At 38.3% G+C, this 24,668-nt stretch overlaps 1 protein-coding gene across 1 annotated transcript in view; it reads right to left on the reverse strand.

The window, feature by feature from the left end:
- TBC1D14 (TBC1 domain family member 14) overlaps nucleotides 1-24,668 on the reverse strand; it is a 65,521-nt gene that overhangs the window by 34,546 nt on the left and 6,307 nt on the right. Inside the window, exon 3 of the mRNA XM_005517856.3 lies at nucleotides 9,454-9,574. Coding sequence (XP_005517913.2) covers nucleotides 9,454-9,574 — 121 coding nt within the window. The remainder of the gene's footprint in view (nucleotides 1-9,453; nucleotides 9,575-24,668) is intronic.

Here is a 24,668-nt window from a genome sequence, read left to right on the forward strand (position 1 = left end):
CGCTGAAAATAGAATGATATTGCAGCTCTTCTGCAAAGCACTGCCTGAGACAGAGGGATGCCTAGTGATACAGTGGGGTGAAAAGCGAAGTACTCCCTGTAACTCAAACCACAGCTGGCCACATGTTATAGTTGGTATCAGTCATTATTTTTAGGTTGCTGCATTTACAATAGTACCTGAGACTACTTAAACAGGTTATGTGCAAGATTTAATTACACTTTATTTTTTCCACTGGCCTCAATCAGCATATGGAATAAGAGCTGGACCAGAACTGCACAAGTAAAAAGAAAACTATTTTTTTCCTGGTTCTTAAGTCTTATCACTACCTCAACAGTGCCTCAGTGTTCCCTTTCATTGCTGCTCTACTAATAATTAATGATTCAAGAACCATCAGCCTTACTTGCTTTACACAGCTCTCTCTATATGTGTATACATATATCTTTAATCCTCTTACAGTAAAGGAAGAATATCTGAGCAGAAGATAGCAACGACATGACAGAATTTGACTGTAATAACATTATATGTGTGAAGTTTTATCTTCCAACAGGACATCTTTCTTATCTTTAGTACCACAGTATTCTCCTGTTCCATACTTTACAAATTAGGAATGCCTAAGCAATGTAAAAGATAAGATACTATGGCCAAGCTGTGAGGAAAACCTCACAGTATTTGTAGACATCATTTCAAGTGCTCTGAAATTTGCCTCTTTTCCCCTGGAAAGCATCTATTTTTCCTTTCAGATTACAGGGGATACAGAACCTGGGATAGCAAGTGATGTGATCCCACACAATCACACTAAAGTTAAATGAATAAATCCATACCTCTTACAGAAAGTTACGAGTAAAGCAAAAGTGTGAGAAGCCACATACTTTGTTTTGCAGCCCTGTGCTCCAGCCCCTGGACTATTGTAACAATTTTTCCATATACATATTTTTATACCATCATATTTTAAGCAACAGAGGCATTAGATTACGGAACATTTAAAACCTATGTATAGACAAGGCCAGGTTAGTTCTTCCAAGAAAGAATAACAGTTTGCTGTTTCAAAGTCTGTTGCCGCTAATCATTCAACATGCTATGTATCACATGGTTCTCACCTTCCAGGTTCACATTTCGTTTGCACTATATGTAAATAATTTAAGAGGATTTTGGTTATATAGAGTGACATGCTTCATTAAAAAAAAAAAGGAAGGAAAATATTTGAAGTACTCAGAGACAAAGTATACCATGAACCATGTTGCTTAAGAACTTTCTTCTGTCAAAAGTGGGAAATTCAATCAGATTGTGCAGTTACTGTTACAAGTGACTCCAACATGAGTCACAGTACCAACAAAAACCAACACCCTCCCGCTTAGAACACTGCAAAGCACACAATTTAATCCACACATACAAACGTGCACAGTTTCCCTGGGTACTGTCACTATCTGGTACTAATGTTAATCAAATGGAAACATCTGCAAGAAAGGCCTCCAGCAGGACAAGCATCTGGAAAATGTCTGAGCAAGACAATACAAGCTAAATGGTTGTTTTATTTTACTGCTATTTTCATATGAGCATCTGCCAGAATAAAATTCTATAAACACCTGCTTTCAGCATATGCCATAAACAGCACTTCTAGGAACGGGAATTCGATTGGATATAGACCTCATGTGAGAGCATTACTTAATTTGTATGCCTGCTCACTGATCTCTCCACCTTAATTATCTCTATAGTCTCAGCATCATACCCTTTCAATTAATGTCTCAACAATTTCTTTTTCTGACATTTCACATTAGTGTTGACATTGAAGAAGAAAACTTACCTTTCCTATCTAGTTTCAAATAACACTTTCTTACTGTGGCTGAAGATCATGTCAGAACTGTCCCTCTCATTCTGAGAGAGACACTAAAATAAAAGTCTCCGTGCCACATCAACCTGATGCTGACACCACTCTGAAATGGCCAAAACTCCAGGTTAACTCCAGGGTATAGAGGAAAGGAGTCACAGGAATATCACATTTCATCTTGCAAGTTCTCAAATCAGTTGCAAATACCAATACTTTGGTTGTAATCTTCAACACAGTGCAAAAGTCACCCAGGAAATGCCACCTACTTTGCAATGCATAACAACTTGTATTTATGCTGTTCAGAGACCCTCCACAGCACACAGTCACTGTTTTTGTTTGCAAACAGTTGCCTCTGTAGGTAAGTATGTGCACACTTGTATCTAGTTCCATGACTCCAGCAAGTACACCAAACTAGTGGAAGGAAAGGTACTTCACTCGATACTTTTAACCATATTCTACTTCTCCCATTTTTAAATCTCTCTGCTAATTTCCTTTCTGCTTCCTCATCAAGACTTGGGTATCTTTAAGGGTCTCTGACCTCTTCAAGTTTGATGCTTGTCTGGCCGTGGAAATTACAGAAAAATAAGTAAACAAGTCTACTGCATTAAAACCTCTGAGTGTTTTTTCCACCCATGTTTGCTTCTCTGATCTCTGAAATTACCTTCGAAGCCATGACTGGTTCTTTCACGCCTAATAAAAGCTTCTTTTGTACTCATAGTGTGCACCATATTCTCTCTCATCATTTGTCCTGATCCTTGTGCATTCTTTGTTTACTTTTACAAAACAAACTATATCTGAATGTTAATATTCCTGAACACAATCATCTTCATAACTTAAGGTTCAGTCTTGATAAGAAAAAATTGTAGTTTTTTAAAGCTACACGCAAATATAAATATATGAAGGAGGGCAACACACCTTCATGGTGTGGCTTAAAGTGATGACTATTTTCAGGCTTTAATATTCATGAAGCTGTTTCCACTGAACTTTGCCATGCTCAAGTGACAACTTCTCAATACAGCACAAGAAAATTATCTGGAAATACCAACAGGCATGAAAAGGCTGCAATAAAATCAAGGCAAAAAATAGGACCAAGAGTCCTCAGAGAGAAAAGGAGAATGAGATCATAAAATTGGCTAGTCTTCCTTCAGAAGGACACTTCAGGAAAAAGTACAAGTCTGGGTTTTCAAAATCCTTACATCCATATCTTCAGGGTTTCCAGTAACACACAGTACCTCCATTCATTTTGCAGAGCTAAAGAACATAAGCTTTGTTTGCTGTTGCTAGCGAACATGGTAAGAGTTATCCTTTCAAAACCTACCCCTATACTTTAATCTTAGATGAAGTTTGAGATGTATAAATTAGGAGACTGAGAAAACCTTTAGGCTGAGTTTCTTGGGAGCTTGCTTCTGCTTAACACACAATTAGCACAATGGAGTCTAGCAAAGCTTTCTCAATTTTATATGTCAGTAATGTTTCAGTCTCCAGTTAGAATAGGCAGTTCCACCACAGTATTTAGGGACTACACACCTGCTTTCAAAAATTTATTGCCAGCTTTGCTTCACAGGTATGCTTTGCTAAGTGTTTGTGCAATGCAACAGCCAAAGGCACTTGGTGTTATTTCCAGGCTTGCTCTCTACAGACATCTATTTTCATTCAAAAGCCCATGAAGTTGCGGGGTGGGGGGGGGGGGAGGGAGGGATTTGAAAGCCTCCTGTGTGTTGCCAGTGCATGGAAAAAAGCTTCCTGACTACACAAAGAAGTGTTTAAGTATCTTTCTATTAGCACTGGCAGACACACAAATACCAGTTGCATGATGGATTCCTGTTTAACACAAATGAGAGCAAAAACAAACTTCCACTGGTGTATCAGCTGTCCTGAAAAGTCATAATCTCTGGCCTTGAAATTTTGGGGTTAGAAAGAGTTGTGTACTTGATACTCAAAAGTCAATCATTTTTTCCATCAATCTGCAGCTTCCTGCATTTAAAAATAATCTTGTGATATCAATATTCATATTCCAGTTAATGCTAAGTATCAACTTGGGCTACAAAGTAACTATATTGAGACAAAGAGAACAACTTCAAAGTTACTGCACTTCCCCCAAAACACACCACCAGCATTCAAACAGATCCTGCAGCAGAGACCAGCAGCTGACATTGAAACTGCACTACCAACTAACCAACCTTATACCTCTATTTAGTATCTTTACTCCTGAAAGCAGATACTTATCCTCCAACACTGTCTGCTACACCTCTTTAGGATCCCTCCAGCTTCCAAGGCTTCTGATCCCCACAATTTACTAGGCATTCTAGAGAGTGAGAAAGCTAAAATAAAAGCTTTAAATCTGGAAAAGGAGGAAAAAACCTCTCACTTCCTTTCCAAAAACACTTTGTAGCTTGTCATAGTATTTCAACCAATACTCAAAGCTCACTGTTTTCTATTAGTCTGATGCTTGTAGCATATTCTGTACTTTCACATGTTGTTAACATATGTGAGTAAGTTCCAACAGCATCAAAAGCAGCACTTTGTCAGCTACACTTCGCTAAATGATGATACCTGGCTGGGTCATATTAAATGCTTTTATTATTAAAATACTCAGGAACAATTGTCCTGACATGGTATTAAATCACCCTTTCATTTACTGTGAATGGAAGCTACTACTCTTGCTTTATCTGTTTAAATATAATAGTATTTTTGTTTGAGGCAGGTGATCTTCAAGACAGAAAGGCAACATTCTTTGTAGATTAATACAACCTACTGGAATTGCTGAATTATTTATTTAGTACTGTTCTTATTGGGGAAAAAGAAAATACTTTTTAGGACATCATCAGTTATATAATAGGTTTCTTTTCTTTATTAATTTTTATTTACCTTCACAAAAGTTAGATGCCCTTTACATATGATTACAATAAAATAAAGGTATTTGTAACTGGTTCAGATGGAAACACACAAAAGAGCAGCACATTAAGGCAAAATCTGGGTTATAATTATTAAGTGAGGAAGTTAGTTTTACCTTTATTTTCAGAGAAAGTAACAATAATAGGCACAGGTTAGACTAACAAGAGTAACTATACCTTCTTACACTGCACTTGCTTCTTGTTAAAAAAAGGAACTCTGCCACACAGATCTAAAGCCTTTCTGAAGGCTGACAAGTAGAAATGAACCCAACAGTGGAGAACACGGGAAGTGACTCATTTACACCCTTGGACTTCTCATGCAGAAGACAAAAAACGCACTACACAGTTTTGAGCTTCAAAGCAGCAGTGAAGTCTATGCAAACACTCACCCTATTGTTGTTGTTGGACACAATGTGTAAGTGTGGATTTTATATAGTATACTAGAACAAGTTGTTAGGAAAGGTTTTTATTTCTATAACTTTTTAGTTTTTTATAGGGTATTAAGTTACAGGTTTAACATGATTGGTAAAGGGAACACCACCTCTTGTCTCATTGGTGGGACAAGAGAAAAACACACTATCTACATGTTATAAATTTGTATTGTGATATTGGCTTTCGCAGATGAATATTATATGTTAAATACTTTTCAGCTATGTATGTACTTTTTTCTTGCTAACAAGTCTTAAGCTTAAAAGAATTTCCTAGGTACCAGGCAAGGAAACCCCAGAGGGCAAGGACAGTGGGGCTCAAACTCTTATCAAGAGAACAATAGAAGCCAAACTGTTATCAAAAAGCCAGTACCAGGACGTGGGCAGGGGGGAAAGATAAGCTCAGCTGCCCTCAGAAGAAGGATGAGGGGCCCAGACTCTTATCAACAACTGACCATCTGCAGAGAAAAGGAAACCAGACTCCAAAAGAATGCTGACCAGCAAGAATAATGATGACCAGCAAAAAAATTATGATGACAAGCAGAAACTGAGACTGTGCAGAAGCATGATCTAAGAAGGCGGAACCAGGGAGGGGACATGCTTGAATATGCATTAACCCCTTACAGCAAGGAGGGGATAAAAAGGAGATCCCCGGGATACCAGGTGTGCTCTTGGCAGCGCGCCAAGGCACCCGGCCGTTTTAACTCTTTGCTTTATTTCTTATGTCTCCTAATTGTCTTTTATTTATATTAAATTATTTTTATAATTTATTAAGTGAATCTCGTTTTTAAGATACAGCTGTACAGAACTGTTTTGAAAAAGTTAAATTGTTTACAGAGATAGACCTTGAGCGAGAGATGCTCTCAAGAGACTTTCCCTTGGGAACAGATCAGCCACTGACAGGCTGTACTTCTCTCAGGATCAGAGAAATCAGGTCCACACTCTATTGGCAGCTATAGCCATCAATCACAAAGACTTACCCAGGCTACCCAAAGACAAACTCCGTATAAACAGAAGACAGTGCTCTATCCAAAGCTGTCTAGATCCTGCCAGAACCAGCAGCCGGCTTGAACCAACCACTTCCCTTCCAAAGGCCCCAAATGGGCCATGTGAATGCAGTAAAGCCCAGCTCAGGCAAACACTCAGAAAAGCTCTGTATTTTTAGCCACTGCCAGCCATCAGCAGAGGCTGCAGATGTGTGCATGAGGAACATGAGGCGGCAGCTCCCCACGCTGCACAGCTTCCACCCGCACTGCTCAGGCACATGGAGCTGCACGAGAACCTCCACACATCAGCAGTCTGGGGACTTTGCTCAGCTCTGGGCTTTTTTTAACCTGGAGAAAACACATGGCTTGTAATGGGAGATTTTATCACTGTCTGCCTAAAGCATGGATGTAGTAAATACTTTCCATATTTCTTGCTGGGCACTGTCGCTTTCAAACTCTTTTCCATCTAACAGATCTAAGACAAAAACCAGACTTCGATAAAATCACTTTACTTCATCAACTAGGATTATAGCTTAAATAAAGTGAAAATTGAATTGACTTATAATTAACCCAACTCAACTTACGAAATTTTTCCTACACTAATGTTATAAGCCTTACTTTTCCATAACAAAGCGTCACTTGTGAGAACAAGGAATTTATTTACCTATTTCAAGAGTTCATTTTCACTTTATCATGTGCTGCAGAGTGAGCCTCTTCAGTACAACTGATTTGAATTGACTGGAATGTTGACCCCCCCACACACATATAGCCATATCATTACAAAATTACAAATCATTACAAAATTATTACAAAAAAACATTTGGGAAAATTACAACCCCCAAATTAAAAATCATAGTTATTTTTAATTAAGGACCTTAAAAGACCATTAAAAATTTTAAATATTCCAACATGGAATGTCAGAAAATGAGATCATAAAATATTTAGACCTGATTTTTTGAGTCAAGATTGTAACTGAAAGACCTCAAGTGTTATAGGTGCTGAATTTTACCATTATTGAAACTTAAAAAAAATGGAGATATTCCATTGAGCTCTTATTTGAATTCATATAGTAAAAGCTAAATTATACAACTCTCATAGGGTCAAAGCACACTTGGAAGGGAAAAAAAAACTTAAACTTTCTGATTAAAAATGGATTTTGCTATTATAGAAAATTAAAATAAATACAGCATAAAAGAAAAGTAATTTAATTCCACTGGGTAGCATGTCTCTAGGACCTAGCCAAAATCTGTTTTTTCTCTATATACCTTATTCTTTTAATACACAAAATCTTGACTGGCCACATGCAAACGAGTTCTGTGAAGACAGATCACATAAGACAGACAATCAAATGATATGCTGGTTACCTCTTCTTGAATTTTAATGGAATTTCTTTTGAAGAGCATTCACTAACAAAACTGAGGATAGAGAAGTTGTTGCAAATAAATGGTATTTACATATACTTCTGTGCATGCCAGGCTTGAAAAGAGCTTCTAAAAGAAACAGTGGCTGCAAAGCCTAGCTCAGTTCTACAGTCTACTGGGAGAGAAGAAAATTTAACTTCAGTGGTTATTCTTGGTGAGGTTCTGTAATCTGACTTAGTGCGTTTTCAAATATCAATTGCAAAAGCAACTGGCATAACCAGTTCTGTTCAAGCAGAATTCCTGAAGAGAACTGATATAAAAAATTAATCATGCAAATCTCCATTGCAAATGCATTTCCAGCTTCTCCAAGATTACTCATTCTGACAGCTTCTATGTTTTAAAACATTTAACTGGATAAAAACTGTACAAAAGCTTTCTGTGACCCAGTAAAGCAACCAGCCTGAGCATATACCAGTACTGCTTCCTCATCAGAAGACTAACACATATATTTTCAGCATTAAAAACAGGACAAGCAACATCTTAGCTGGAGTGATTTTAATTTCTACATTGTTAAAATGCAGTATGATGCTATGTTGTATATACACTTGTTGGAACAATTGAGTGTTGTCACAAGAGTTTTTATAGGGGTTGAGAAAAGGCTCATGTGCTCAAAAAACCTGTCTGACCATTGTTTTGGTGAGGGATCAACTAAATCAGGCTGTGCTTTTAGATGCTGGTGAGGCTCAATTAGTGATTTACAGCACTACTCATGACTCAAAGTCTACATGTCAAAAATAACTTCAAAAAACCATCAAATCATTTAGGAAGGATTAATTATTGTTACCCAAGAGGCACTGGAGACAATTGTTTTAGACTGCAATTTTGCCAAAAACTCACTAATGGTTGGATGCCATACCACATAATAATTTAAGTGACTGTTTTGTAACAAGTTTAATACAACCATTCAAAGCTGTAATGTAAGATAGTTTGGATGCAAAGGAAAAATATTCACAGTACCAGCAATAACCACAAAATGTCAATAAATTATTTACCCAATTATTAAAGAGCAGGCACTACAATAAAATACACTGCTAAATGTCAGTACTGCACTAATTAAGCCTATTCAATTTTGTCAATAAAAATCTTTGGTGAACACTTCAGAACCATTAATTGTATCAAGGCAAGCTGTAGATAAAATTTGAATGGTTGAATACAGTGACAAGTTCAAAAAGCTGCCTCAATTTCACCTTAACAGCCCAACTACAGCTAAGAATAGTCACATAACATGTGGATTTTCAGAATACTTTACCCTGAATTAAGCAGCACAATCCTTCAAATCATCATTTGCATTTTACACACAGCAGCTGGTTTTAAAGTTTTACTATATGGTCTCTTTCCATGCAAACATTACTATTCCCACAGTCACTTGAACAAGGAAGTGACAACTGAAATACAGAAAAAGCTCCAAACACATAAAAAGGCTACATGCAATCTAAAAATCCCAGATCAAGTCAGACTGACTGAAAGAGGCTGTTTTCTTGCCATTGAAAGAGCAGCTCATGAACTACTGACCACACAGCTGGATTTCACAAGATTTTCCCCATTGGAAAGGCAAATCATTTGATTCACTAGCCAAGAGCTTGAGGTCATCTATAGTAGAACCAGTTCTTCATGTTGCTTTCAACAATGTTGGAAAAAAGTGAGTTTCACTTATGTTTTTTGTTCTCTTATGACACATTAAGGAAGGCTCTTCATGCCTCACGTACTCAGTGTAATGACCAAGTAGAACACTTATGAACAGCACTGTTGTAACAGAAGTAAAATTTCAACTAAGGGCCTTTTCTGGTACTAAAATTGTGTGCAACTCAAACAAACAGGCTACACAGCCCTATATACAGAACATAAACTTAACTGGCTTCTTCAATCACCACTAATTCTAACACAGAATTAAACAAATACCTTTTGTATTTTCTTTGGGTCTTTTTGTAAGTTTTCTCCAAGAGGTACTTTTCCAAACAACTTCCATCGCACATCATTTTGTTTTTCAAATCTTGCATTCTGCTTTCTAGTAAACAAATTCCTAAAAAAAAAAACAACAAAAAAAACCCAAGAAGTTTTATTAAGAAAAAAGGTTGATTAATAATAATAAAAAGAAGAATGAACATTTGCTAACCTTATGTACCCTAATCATATATTCCAGCTCCTCTTGTGGTTGTGCTGACAGACCCCTTTTGAAGTTTCCCATCATGCAGTATTACCACCATACCAGGCAATGGACTTCGTTAAATTACAATTTTTAGTAGATTAAAAAAAAAAAAGTTATTTTTTCAACCTTCTAAAAGAGGACATTTTTTTAGCATTCCTGGAGATCATTCAGCCTCACTCTTTTAAAAAAAGACTTAAGACACTAAACCTCTTGGCGCACAAACATTCTTTACCCACCCGTTACAACACATTACTACCAAAAATCACAAAAAGCTTGGAGACATAGTATCCTTTTACTGTATTTAATCTGCTTTCACAAAAGATTATTTTTCTAAATAAGCTTAAAAGTAGCTATCAAAACACATTAATTCTGAAGTCTCTCTGAAATGTCTAATATTTACTAGCTTAAACACTGTGTGAACAGTTATAAAGTTAGATGTAAAGCCACTGAAAATTAGATTAGTTTTATTGACATTGTTAGTTTTTAATCATAAAGCGATTTGCCAGACTTGCATCTTCACACCACAACTTTTTTCCAAAACTGGACACGGAGTACAGACCAGTCCTGATGCTTTTGATAGCACTCAGCTCCTCCAAGGGCACAGATATTCTACCCCCATGACATGCCTGCATTATTAAAGTAACAAATTTTCTTTTGTACTACTGTCCAGTTTATCAAGTAATCAAATATATCCAGGTTAGTTCCATTATTTTCTCACCTCAAGGCAGGTTTTTCTGGAAACTGACTGTAATTTTTGCTCCCTCATTTAAAAAAAAAAAAAAAAATCCACTGAGACAAAAGCATTTTTGCTACTGCAATCAGCAGGTAGCTCCAGCACCTTCAAAGCACAGATGCCTCCATTCTGAGATTACTGCTTTTCCTTACAGTTACCACCTTAATATCCTGTGTGTTGGCCCATCAAGTACAGATTGTTTCTTACATAAAAAGTGTGATAGTTTGGGAACTAAAACTATATTGAGCTTCTCATTGCAGAAGAGCTGAAACATGTCTGCAACAGGAATAACCTAGGCCCTAAAAAGTGGGTTTTCCAGGTCACTTTGTATCAGATGCCATGAACAATACCATAGCTATACCAACAGAGATAACATTGCTGGAATACAAGAGATATGTTTCATATGTGAAAAACAATTGAGGTTATAACATTGAAGTGTGCTGAAATGTATTATAAGGTTAATGATATGCACTGCCATCCTTAAATATGCATATATTTATACAAATTATCACATGCTTCTGTATCACAAGGGTACAGTTACCTTGAAATTCAAACCAAGAACAGATTATCATATTAAAAGATAAGAACAAAGTGTTTGTGTACAGAAGCCATGCAAGTCAATTACAGCTGATGCCAAAGCTAAGCAGTAACTGTTCTTCTCCAAACCCTTTTCAGCTACGCAGAGACTGTAAGGTAACTAAAGCCTGAGAGGACGGATCTGTATCATCATTTGAGACAGTTACCTGGGAAATAAAATATAAAAACAGACAAACAAGAGATTAATTTATATATATATATATATATATATTTAGTCCATTTTAAATGGAGAAATATCAAGCAAGTTCTAAAATATATCTAAGAATAAAAAGGAAAACATGACAGAAATAACATAATAAAATCTACTGCATGTTAATAGGGTACCCAAAGCAAAACAGATTGGCTGTTCTTGCAAAAGGGTTTTTTTCAAGTTGTTACTATTTCACAAGCAAGCAAATTCCTGACTCCAAACTATCTTCAGAGAAAACAAGAACTTCGAGGATCAGGGCCACTGGAAGATCCCTGTGAGGAGGCACATCTCTGTGACAGCTCTGCACACATTCACATCCTTTTGCAAGTAAAAGGCTTTACCAGACTTCATTAGCACTGCAATAACAAAAAAATTAAAGGCAATTTTCACTGTTTCTATCTACATCAGCACAAGTGTATATACAAGCAACAAGCAACTCCTTCAGTTCCTCTGAGGGATTTTAAGATTTTAAGTAGGTCTTTACCCTCAGAGCAAAATAAAGATGATTTGGAATGAAAAATTTTAACGGCTCTCTGCTGCCTGTGTAAGATGAACTAAATCTGAAAAGCCCATCTCACACACTTCTCTCAATTCAATTCCACAACCCTAACTATCTACTTTCCCTTTAGAGGCAGCGTCATAATAAATAATCTGTTCTACAGCTTATCTAACAGATGGCACAGCACTTGTTCAGCTCACTCTTCTCTATCCCTTCATTCCAGGGCACCAGGCATCCCTTCCTCTCTTTGTAGTATGTCAGGGATTTCCAGTTCACCTTAAATTTAAGATATATATATATATATATATATATATATATATATATATATATATATGTTGAACTGAAAGCAGCAGGCATAGTCAATATATAAATTTCATTCTGTACTGTCCTTTTCCTTCACACTCTGTCTGGACCTAAGTCCCAGTGTTTGGTTGGTGCCCGCACTCTTTACAAACTCCAAAAATATCAAAATCCTCCAAAGGCTTAACATTATATGCACAATCAGATGTAGAACAGTAAACTACAACCTGTTCTTGCCTTGACTGAGGACACACAGCATTAAACCCTGATCTGCCCCAGACTTAAACACACCAAAGGTAATATATGACAGCATGGCATGGAAGGAGCAGAAGAGATGCCACCTAACTTGCACCTACTCTGAGAAAAAGAGGGGAAAAAAGAAAGAAGAAAAAAAAAAAGAACTACGGAATGTTCTCTGGTTCAATTTCTACAGAGTTTTGCACTAAATCAGGACAACACCACAGGGTACTGATAATACCACTGCTTGAGATTCCTGAACTGAAAGCAAACCCTTAAAATATGCCATTGCCTTAGGAGGAAGTTTCTGCCATATATATGTCAGAGCAAATAACTCATAGCAAAACCTTTCATTTTTTCTGCTACTACAGCACAAAAAGGAATTACTTTCTTCCTGTTCTTACACAGCTCCCTTGGATTTTCAAGAAAAGCACTAAACCACTCCACTTCTGCACAAATTCACTAAGAAAAATTCCATACTAAAGGTAACTTAAGGAGATCTTACTAACAGAAAATACATGTTAAGAAGCAAAACTTCTCTGTTTGAAAAAAACAAAACCAAACCCTAAAAAAAAAAAACTTCACTCCAAAGATGCACCCAGAAATTCTAGGGTGAAAGATGTTAAAGCTTCATTACATCTTGAATGTAAAAAAAGGGTTGATATGTCTTGAAAGAAAAGATTACATGCTCATCCTTAGTTCAGTCTCACTGTCCTCTTCACAACTATCAGAACACATCATGATGATTTACAATAGGTATATTAATAAAAACATCTGATATGATGCATGATGACTGCAGACTTATCACTGTGGAGTCATTAAAGTGTCATAGGTTACATCTGCATTTTTATTGTACGTGCTCACTATCTTACACTAAGTAGCTGCAGCTGCTTATTTTAGAAAAGCCAAGCACAGAACTGAAACTGAGATCAAATTTCAATTAGAAAACAGCTTTTGCAGAGTCCCCTAAAAACAGTATTTGGCACCAAAAAAACCTTGTTATTTTAATTGGGCTGTGGAGAGGGATTACCTACCTGAAGTGAATTTAATTCTGACTCCAGAGTTAGTTTTTACATACAAAGAACATCCTGTGGTACAGAACAGAGATGGAACAATTTTTTGCTTCAACATACAGATATTGCATCATCACTCTATACTGATCTGCCCACTGTCTTTTCTGTGGGGAAAAGAGGAAGTTAATGCCAAGAGGCAAGTTTAGCAGTGTCAGGAAAACCTTATTTTTTAATAAAACTTAAGAAACAATTCCATTTTGGTTCTTTAAGCACTGCTAAAATAAGCTTACAAAATAGCTGTTAATATATGTACTGCACATGTGTATATTGCCACAATTCATGTAGCTTTGTGTGTTGTCATGATCAGGCTGAAGCCGCTATCAGATTTTAAAAATGTGGTTCTAAAAAAATTAGAACCACATCAATAACAAGTAATCAAGTCAAACACCCATATTGCATCTGTTAGAGCATTTTCAAGCTTTTGCTTTTAAAAAAATCCAGCATCACCATTGAAGCAGAAAGTTTATCTAGTTCTGTCCAATTCTTTCCAAAAAGACAAGAGGTCTGCAACACAGCTGCCATCAACTCCTGCCCTGTGAGGAGTTGAGAGCAGCAGCTCTGCAAATATTCAGGTATTCATTTTTTCACATTTCAGCTGTGCTTTGTCCCAAGCAAGGTTAGTCACCTATGTGAAGTCACCTCTTAAGAGGTCATTTCTTTCCACCATGTCCCCCACCCCGTTCAGTATGCAAACCTATCCACTAAAGCAGCAGAGACGGTGCTGCCATGGTTTCTGTTGCAAATTTACTCCAAGTCTTGAAGTGAGCTGCAAAGTTCCTTCCTGAAAAGTCTCAAAGTCTTCTCAAGCCAGGCAGACTCAACACTGAGCCCATTCAGGTATCTCTGAAGTTTGGTGTCACCAGAGTCAAGGAACTGTTTCTCTGGCACATATCACTGAAACAACAGGAAAAAAGGATGGGCTCCCACAGGAGTTGTCAGAGGGTGGAGCTGAGCAAGGCAAGCACAGACACACCCACTGACACCTGCTGGTGCACACACACATCCCTCTGGACTTCCAGGCAATATACAGTATTTTTTTATCAGAATACCCAAGATATACCAGATTACTGAAACAAAAGGGTAGAGGAGTTTGAGATTTAGGAGTTTTTATAACTAGAGCATTTGGGTTATTCAGAAAATCTGAATTTCAGCTTTACTGATGTTACTATTTTGCCAGGGCTCCTTAGATGAAGTTCTGCAGTACTTGAACTACTGGCATTCAGCACAGAATCATAACTGCAAGCAAGAGAAAACTGAGATGGCATATGCTGCTCTGTGGTAGATTAACACTGACCTAGCATAGAGATTATATTTGCAAGTTAATGCATTCCCTACTCTTAAAAAGACAGTTGGTGTACAAAAAATATGTATGAAAATTGTCTAAAAACTGACCCAGCTCGTGCAAACTGATGCAATTTCTTATCTGCATTACCAACACTAATTTGCAAATGCAAGTAAATTTTTGTTACAAGTTTTAAAAATACATTGTCTCCCGCTCTCAAGATGCATGCTCCAAATTTTAATTAGTCTTTCAATTAAGGTTATGCTCAGAGGACAAAACAAATGGAATAGTCATGCATATTAACTACTGGAAGGACTTACCAATCTCATGAGCAGAACAGATGCAAAATAAGGACAGTGGAGAAAGTTCAAAAGGTTCAGTTTTGTAGAACAATTTTATCTTGAAAGACAATTTTTCAAATGAGTATCAGACTCGCATGTGTTCTTAAGAAGCAAGAAAGAAACAGAGGCAAGTCAAAGTTCATTTCAGCTGCTTCTGAAGGAAGACCCTGAAACTACTCTGATAACTCTAAAGTACACAAGGAGAGAGCACCAAGCCTATCCAAGACTAAGTTCATGTATAGACTTTAGATAAGTAAGCAGATATTAATCTTAAGAACCAGGTAAACCCACACTGAGCACACAGGCACTGTAAGAGATGTCTCCACAGACATTACCCCACAAGGCATCCAGAAAATTACATTGAAACAAAACATTTTAAATAATGTACAGCACCTATTAAGCAAAAAATATATTAAGATAAATTTAATTAAATATTTGCTGCATTGTCAGCAAAGATGTCCAACCACCTTATCAGAAGTGGTACTAACTCAATTAACACTATCTATGAAATTTTCCTAACAACAACATTGTTTCTTTCTCATTCTCCAATGACCTTTTCTATTCTGCACTAATCATAAGTTTTGCAATAAACAGAAGAAAGATGCTCACCTCTAGATGTTCCTTATTTGCTCAATTTCCAGAGACTGAGAAAATAAATCCCGAAAAACTGGCAACGTATTCCATTAAAGGAATTTTTGTTACCTGATTAGTGGAGGAACAAGACTGACACATAAATCACGACTGGAGAACTGATGGACTTGAGAAGGCACAGTGGTCAGGTGACCCACCAAAATCTCCTGAAATGCCCTAAATCTACATTCTCATAAGGGAAAAGCCAATGACTGTACCCATGACCCGGTAACACTGGTTTCTAGAAATAATTCACTAGACGCAGTTTTCACATTCCCTCCTCTCAAACCCAGATCACCTCTCAGTCAACCTATACATCAAAATAACCAACAGATGGAACATCATCAGACAAGTTCAAGTACTTCGGCTACGGTGAAGAATCTCCACAAACAAGTCAAAAGTTATGCTTTGAATAAGATTACAAAACTACATACAAAAACAGGGTTTGCAGAATTTTGTCTCTGGGAGATTGCCAAAGGTCAGACTAAACAATGGTTTATGGCTAAACAAATCAGAAGAAATAGAGCCAGACAGCCTACAAGTTGACATACCTATGAAAAAGATGACTAATCACAGAACTATGCTTTATAAATTCCTACCACATTTGATAAACAAAGTTTTCCAACCACTAACATTCCGGTATGTTCGGTAAGAATCAAAAACAGTAACACTTTAGAGTGTAACAGACACCTGCAGTTCTGGAAAAAAAAAAAACTTCCATAGTTGAGAGAAACAGTAATACAATATAAGTTAGCAATACAGGATACCTGATAGCTTTCAATAGGGTAAACTTGGAAATTTCTCAAGATTTCTGGGGAAAAGAGCAGGGTTTAATAAACTATTTATCAAAAAGTACTGTATTCCACATTTATCTTTCTTTTTACAGGTTTCCCTCATTTTACAGGGGAACAAAGCAGAGTTGACTGCACTGAAGTATCCAAGACATGCAAAGATAAATCGGGCAGTAACCCTGCAAGTTTCGCTTTAGGACAGGTTGCAGCAAGCCAAGAATTATTTTGTACATGGATAACACACCATGCTGGTCTACCATGCAAATACTGAAGAATTCTCAGAAACTGGAGTTTCAACAAGTAAGGACTGTCATACAAAACCAAGACTCGGGTCCAACTTCAAACTAATATATTAGCATCAACCAGCTATAATTAATGGTCATTTTTCTAGCTGGCCAAATTCCCAGTTATCCTCATATTATCAGAGTAATCGAAAATTCCATTCCTAAAATCTGAAACTAGACTTCTTCATTGATTTGACGCACTATTACCACACAAATAAAAAAACAGAGTACATGAAATGTCATCCTAAGCAAAAAGCTGAACCAAGGTAAACTCTAAGACCTTGCAGCAATTGCAATTGCATATGGACCAGTCTGCATACAGATCAAAAGGAAAAAGTGAATAAAAGCTCTGCCTGGTACCTACAAGACCATATCTAGTGTGGGGCTCCTGGACTACAGCAGAGATCAAAAGCTGGAGGAAGGCCAATGGATGACCACTACAATGACTGGGTGCTGAGGCCTACAACATACAAGCAGAGATGCTGAGAAAGGTGTTTTCTTTTAGCCTGGATAACTATTCTCAGAGATGCAATGAGGAAAAAATCCCAAGAGGCAAAGCAGCAAACTGCTGCAAGGAATGGATAAAAGGGGAAGGGAAAAAGAATCACAGTGGCAGAATATAAATCCTGAATTGTGCAGTCTATGGAGGTTAACTCCAAGCTTAGATGTACTCACAACAACTGAACGGGGTCCTGAGTAACACGCTCTAGTGCTGAAGCCAGCTCTGCAGTGAGCAGGCGCTTACACACAGCGCTTCAGAAATCCCTCCTGACCTGAACTGCTCTCACCTTCCACACTCACAGAAGGCTCCCACTCACAAAGGGGAGTCCAAGCACCAAGTACATGCCTTGTCCTAACCTCCAACTGCTGCCAAGTTCTTGTGTTTATTCTGTCAGCTCCAAAGGGTAAATGACCCTAATATTTACTGTAGGGTTTTTTCTTTATTATTCTTATGATTTGGCTGGACAACTTTGGAGGAACTTAATGACTAAAAAGAGAGGCTTAACACAAATAAGGAATCAATTCAGAAAATTTATGGTTTATATATACCATTTCTGTTAATCAAATTCTACATAAAGATGAAAACTTCAACAGACCATTTCTTGTCTGAGCTGTTTTAAATATGTTTAAAACCAAAGTTAATATTGACTCCAACTCTTCCACAGATTATGTAACACGGGAAGGGATATTGTATAAATCAAAACATCAAGGAACAAAACTTATATTTATTCCATCTAATTTCACCTTGCTCACTGCATTTTTCAGGAAAGAAAAAGTCAGCTAAACATTAAACAGTACTTTGATCAGATGGAGAGACAGAGCATCACACAGCAGTAATTGTGCTGATACTCTCGATTCCGTGTATCATCCACTTCTCACAGCTCCTTTTAACAAAGGAAAACATTGGAAAAGCTCTTGCAAATTAATGAAGACACAAAGACCATCTAACACACACATTCACTAAACCTTCATAGAGACAGTGAACCAGAATGAAAACAGAGCTTAATTTCATTAATCTGAATTAGCTCCTAAAGTCTCATGCATATCTGTGATAAACTTTTACAGTTCTCACTCTTTCTACTCAAAAGCAAGCATGTACAGTGCTGTATTGGGTTTGCATGGCAAGGTTTTGGTACTGGGGGGCTACAGGAGTAGCTGCTGTCAAAAGCAGTCAGAGGCTTCCCCATGTCCAACAGAGCCAATGCCAGTGGGCTCCAGGACAAAACTGCCATTGGCCAAGGCTGAGTCCAATGGAGACACTGGTAGCTTCCCTCGCATAAGGGTTAAGAGGGGGAAAAAATCTCCTGCACAACAGCAGCAGCAGTCAAAAGAAAGGAGTGAGCCTGTGTGAGGAACAGCCCTGCAGACACCAAGGTCGGCGCAGAAGGAGGTGCAGGAGGGGCTCCAAGTGCCAGAGCAGAGATTTCCCTGCAGCTCCCAGTGCAGCCCATGGTGAGGCAGCTGTGCCCCTGCAGCCCATGGAGGTCCAGGATGGAGCAGAGATCCACCTGCAGCCCATGGGGGACCACAGAGGAGCAGGTGGATTTGCCTAAAGGAGGATGACCCTGTAAGAACTTGAGCAGGCTCCTGGCAGCACTGTGGTCCCTTGGAATGAGGAGCCCACACTGGAGCAGGTTTGCTTGCAGGATTTGTGACCCCACAAGGGAAAGGAGGGTGAGGGGAGCATTACAGCTCAGTGCTGCAAGCAACATTCAACACCCATCTATGCTATAAATTTCATTCATGAGCCAGTATCTGTAATGCTTTCCACCAGCCACTGGAAAAGAACCAGATATTTCACCTGCTTTTAAGTCCTCACTTACTGCATAGTTTTGTAGAGTTACTAAATAAACTCCAAAACTCAAAGTATCACTGAGCAGATTTTCATTTAGCTTCCACAATGAACAAATAAGTCCAACAAGCCTCTTGGTTTAAAGTCTTGTTTGTGTAAAACTATTTCCAGTTACTCAACAGCAAAAACTAAGCTTTTAATCTATTAAAGCAACTTCTCTTTATTCTAAAGACCCATATCTCAAAATTTAGTTAACAGTTTAAGGCAGAACGAAAAGAACTGTAATTGTAAAGAGTTACATTGTCCCATACAAAAGGGAAAAGGATTGAAATTAATTTAGACAGTTTCAGTTCAACACCTAGTGGAGAATAGGCCACATGACAAAGTTCAGAACTTCATTCTCTGAGTAAGACAGGAATTCTGAAAATTGTATCATACAATTTTCAGCCTTTATCAAAAGCAAAGGCTCTTACCTTTGTAGAATTCCAACTTTCCACCTGTGGAAGATTTGCTTTGAGAGAGAGTGTTTATTTCAGAAAATTCTGCTGATTTCTTCTGTTTCCCACAGAACTGTGGTAGTAAATACAGGTAGGGAGAGGCCTTTTAGTCTGTCAGTTCCAGTAGACAGAGTGGCTTTCAAATAAGAACTATCCAAAACCACACTGTGAAGACTGAAGCACCTTTCAGATGAGCACACCTGAATGCCTCACGGGCTGCTGAAATACTGCTGCCAGCATCCTGTGTTAAACAGATCCTCAGTGCCTATGCTGCTTGCCACACCACCAAAGCATGAGCTTGTTTGCCCTCCTGTCTTCCCAGCCCTTTTAGCCACCTGCTACTGACAACAATTTGTTAGAAATGCACCCAGATAAAGTAGCAGGGAAGGACAAAAAGGCCACTAAATTATTCTCTTCCCTCCACCAGGGCAGTGAATCCTGTGGGGCCAGGCAACTACAGCACTTGGGAGCCCAGCCCACAGCAGGGCAGGGAAGCAGCCTGTGCTAGGTGGCCGTGCAGGTTCCCTCCAGCAGAGGCTGGGTTTCTGGAATCCTTCCCATCAGCTTCTGGACAACTCCACCTGCAGCTCAGTTTGGTTTTGTTCATTTGCAGTTAGAAGCAGTGAATTTATATTTGCCCCCACGATGCATCCGGCTTTCTGCTCCTCCTCCTACACACTTCAGCCCTGTTCTGAGCCTGTCTCCTCCTGAACAGCCAACACTCTAAGAGGCTTCATTGAACAGAAACTTGCATGGAAGATGAGACAATGTCATATCTAATATCTCAGATCAATTGCAATTATCTTCATAATTTTTCTTCCGTCCTGTGGTCAGTGAATTTGCATTTTTGGAGAATTCCCATGAAAGCGGGAAATCAACACTACAATGCTTCTTGTCATTCTACCTTCCTTTTAACATCAAAATTAGAGAAGTACAATAAGCTGTTCTCTCATTAAAAGCAACAAACAGCCTTATGAAAGGGTCCTATCCATTAACATAGATGACTGACTTTTGGACCCAAGTTCAGAACTCCAAATTACGTGTGACCAATAATCTCAAAACACAGGTGCACATATGTGATTTAAACATGCTAAATTCACATGACTTCAGACTTAACACTGAAAGCAGTAGCTACTAATTTGAAAATCAAGACCTTTTTCTTAGCAGATTACAAGTAAGGTCATAGGTATGTGCTTCTATGCATGGGATGCCAATCCTGCTCCAGAAGCTCTCTTCCAGAAATGCAGAGATTCTTTGCAAATAGTAAAATGCAAAGTTCTTAAAGCCATTCATCCCATGTATAGTCCCTATGGTCCTTAGAGGCTTCCTGAGATCCAAATACTCGGAACACTCGGATCAAAAACTTCTAAGAGTAGCCTGAAAAGAAAGAAGATCCAGATTCTTGGGAAAACAGACAATATCCATGGCAGTGGACTAAGTAAAGACTTGCACTGCTTGTAATCCATTAAAATTAAACAAACTGCATGGCTTATTATTTAACTGTATATAGTCCTAATCCCTTTATGGTCACTCTTCATGTAAGCACAAAAATGCTCATTCTCACTCTCCAATATGATAATTAAAAATGATAAATGAAAAGGGCAACTTCTGCAGTAAGATCACTACAGTCCTGATTCAGCAAAGCTGATTAAGATCTACACAATTAAAATGCTTCAGCAGTACATTACAGAAGTAAAGTCCAAAGGTACAACTCATGAACCCACACTTCTCTGGGTCGATAAGGCAAAGGAGCAGACAAGCCACCGACTCTTTATTCTCCCAGTAATTTACTTTCTCAGTTATTTGCTCACACTAGTTTTCAAACCAAGTTCCTGCATGTATTCAAATGAAGGAAATTAATTCCAGCTCATGTTTACGTGAAAGACCTCTGAGCTTTTAAATCTGATACAAGTGACACTTGAAAACAACCAATATGTCAGGGATTTTTGTCAACAGCCAGCATTACAGCTGCTTTCAGAAGCAGTAATTCATCTTCATATGCCAACCTGGAGCCCAATGAGAGCACTGTACCTGTGATGCCTTAAACTCTTTAAAGAGGAAAGCTGTGCATAAGCAAGAAAGTGGCCTCATTCTCACTTTGGATCTTCCTGCCCACACCCAAAGATGCATCCAGCAGCCCGAGGAAACAACAAGACCTCCTGGATACTCAAACTGCAGCAGACACAAACTCAGCAAGAGAAGCAGTCCAGGAAACTTTCTTCACCATAGCTCAAGGAGGCAGGGCAGGAACACTCCACTCCCAAGTGATCTTGAAGGAAATGAGCCAACAGGATTCCCTTTTCCTTTGATCTCTTCTACAGCTCATTTTGTAAATGCAGACTCAAACCAAAACTTCATAACATCACAGAACAGACACAGAACACGCAACCTTGTGCACAGTGCATATGCACACACGCATATAGTCTCAAAAGGAAAAATAAATGTACAGAGTGCCAAAAAATAACTTTATGTTCTAAAACAACTACTTCTCTTAGCATTTTACTGATACTGCAAAAGACTTACCCCTAATTGATATGTAAGTAGCTTAAGCACATGTGACCAAGCACTGGAGGCATCTAATTATTGTCAGTATTATCTCTACAGGCAGCCTCGAATCTTAACTGACATGTCAAGGCCAAGTTTACTCTGATAAGATCAGAGAAATTAACACATCCTCAGAGGCCAGATGGGGTTCAACACAAGCACAGGTGCCATTTCAAGAAGCAAGATTTCTCCCTTTTACCAAATATCAACAACTTGTGCAAAAAACTAAGCTGACTCATCTTTGCTGTCAGTGGTTCAGACCTATATCCTATTACCAAGAGAAGCCCTCAAAGAGCTAAACCTGCAGATTAAGGCTGTCTCTGCACTGCAGCCTTACCCCATGACCAGGAGGCTGCCAGAAGGCTGTGTACAAAGCACCCAGGTCTCATTATTCCATGTTGTATACATGTGTGTCAATCACTCATCAAAGCCAATGCAATTTGACTTTCTCCTGCCATGGCTCACCCTCGGTTCTCTGAAATGAAATTTATGCACTCAACCTGCAAGACTGAAACTTTCAGCACAGAGCACAGCGCTAAGAACACACTCCTTTTTGGGACTTTGTTTATACCCACCACTGCAGGACTTGTAACAAACTGCTCTAGGAAACTCCATCTCAGCAAGCTGGTCTTCAACAATGCTATTCAAAATGCCTCCTCTTCATCTCACTGCACACAGACCCCAGTACAGAGCACAGGGTCAGCTGGCTGGGAAGGTCTCTAGAAAGCAGCTACTTTCAAACAAAACACTGCAAGGCCCAGGTTAATTTACTTCAGTGCTGGTTTAAGTCCTGGGAATCCAAGGAGCTCGCAGAAACTCCAGGGAACAGGGAGTTTTCAAACCCATGGATGGCAGATTACAAGTACTAACAAAAACTAGCAATGGCATGTTTTGAACCTTAACAGTGCTGACAGCATAAATATAAATAGTACTCCCTGTGGCACAGAACAACCTCTGAGGTTCCCTGCTTGTTCGATACCTGCAAAACTCACCACCATCTCATAAAAAATGGGGGTGTGGTGTGCAAGTACAGACAAAAAGTGGGCAACTCTTGTTTCCAAAACAGAGCAGGAATTGGATGCCAAAGAGAAGGATATTCAAGGTCAGGTTACAGACTGAGCACCTGGAACTTCAAAGCCGATCACCCAGTTTGAACTTAATCCTCATATTCTTACAATGACATCACCCAGTGACCAAGATTATCTGTTCTCCATTTAAGGGCGTAATGACAGTCTTTGTTTTCTGGCATTCAATGTACCTGCAAAGATTAGGTTAAAAAGCTCATCTAGTGAGTACTACAGTTACTGCAAAACCCACCACAGACAGCACTAGAACAGAATTTGGACAGATGGCTTTGCTTTGTTGGATAAGAAAAGTTTAGAAGCAGTTAAACATCCTATTCTGAGTGAGGTCTAAATGTGCTTGTTCAACTGTGCTCCCTCCAAGCTGAAGGACAGCATTTGTTTGACTTAGCAGTTGTGCTACCAGAATGGGTAACAAAAGTTTATGCTTTGAAGTGCTGAGAAGCCTCCTGCTTCAGAATTAAGTCTGGTTCCATGGCAACAAACAGACAAGGGTCCACAAAAGCATCAGCACCTCAAACATGACTGAAGACTGGAGTTCTGCTGCACAGTACTTTAACCTAAGAATAAAAACCAACAAAGGCTTCAGCCAGCTTAGTAGGTCTAAGCAAATTGATTTTCTCATGCTTTGCAAATGAGACGGCCTTTCAAAGAACGATTTTTCCCAGTTCTTGATGTATTTTATTAGCCTACTTGTCTCATGCAAAGGAAAAAAAAAAAAAAGCATGAGGAAAAAGATATTAGCTGAAGCCATGTGCAAAACAGGTTACTTACAGCTAGCTCCACTTGATGTCTAAAATGTCTTTCTAGAACAATTTATGTAAAATACATCAAACTTCAGATGATGTAAGTTAAGAGACATCATGAAGGCCTTACATAACTTAAAAAAAAAGAACCCACCAGCAAACAGCCCTCAAAAGTAGATCAGTTCTCCTCCTCATTGCCCACTTCCCTGGGGTCTCTGCATTTAGAACCTTATTGTTCATACAAGGGCCACATTTAGTAATTGCTTTGGATAGCCAATGCTGTAATTTCAACAAGCGGGTGATGTAAGATGTTTTCATTCCATACAAAAATTAAGGAAAAGGATATTAAAAAAACAGTAACTGAGATTTGAAAAGATCACAATAGTCACACCAAGTGTTTGTAAAGTATTTGCATTTTAAGCTTCATACCCTAGAATGATCAATAAAATATTCCATCCCTACTAAACCACTTATGAATCCTCAGATGTAAAAGTTCTTTAATACAGGTATGGATCCTACCTATATTCATCCACTTAGGTGACAAAAGATTAAAGACCAAAATTACAAAAGATATCATGGAGAAGCCACTGTTCAGAAGAAAAAAGATCTTGTTCAGAAATCCTTTTACTGTAATATAGAAGGAATTTTCCAAGATTTAAGATACTTGCATACACCATAAACTTAACATAAAGTAGGATGCAGAGCCTTAGTCTCAAGCAACATTTGCCTATTTACTCATAACAGAAAAAATAAAACACCAAGCTCTTTTATCTTTCAAAGTGCGATATCAAACAAGACCTTTCTCCTAAGATCTTACATAATCCATTAAAATATATTTTATGGAAACAT

The sequence above is a fragment of the Pseudopodoces humilis genome, chromosome 6 (assembly GCF_049639895.1).
Source record: "Pseudopodoces humilis isolate 2021_Gansu_Grassland_sample_001 chromosome 6, ASM4963989v1, whole genome shotgun sequence".
Classification (NCBI taxonomy): Eukaryota; Metazoa; Chordata; class Aves; order Passeriformes; family Paridae; genus Pseudopodoces; species Pseudopodoces humilis.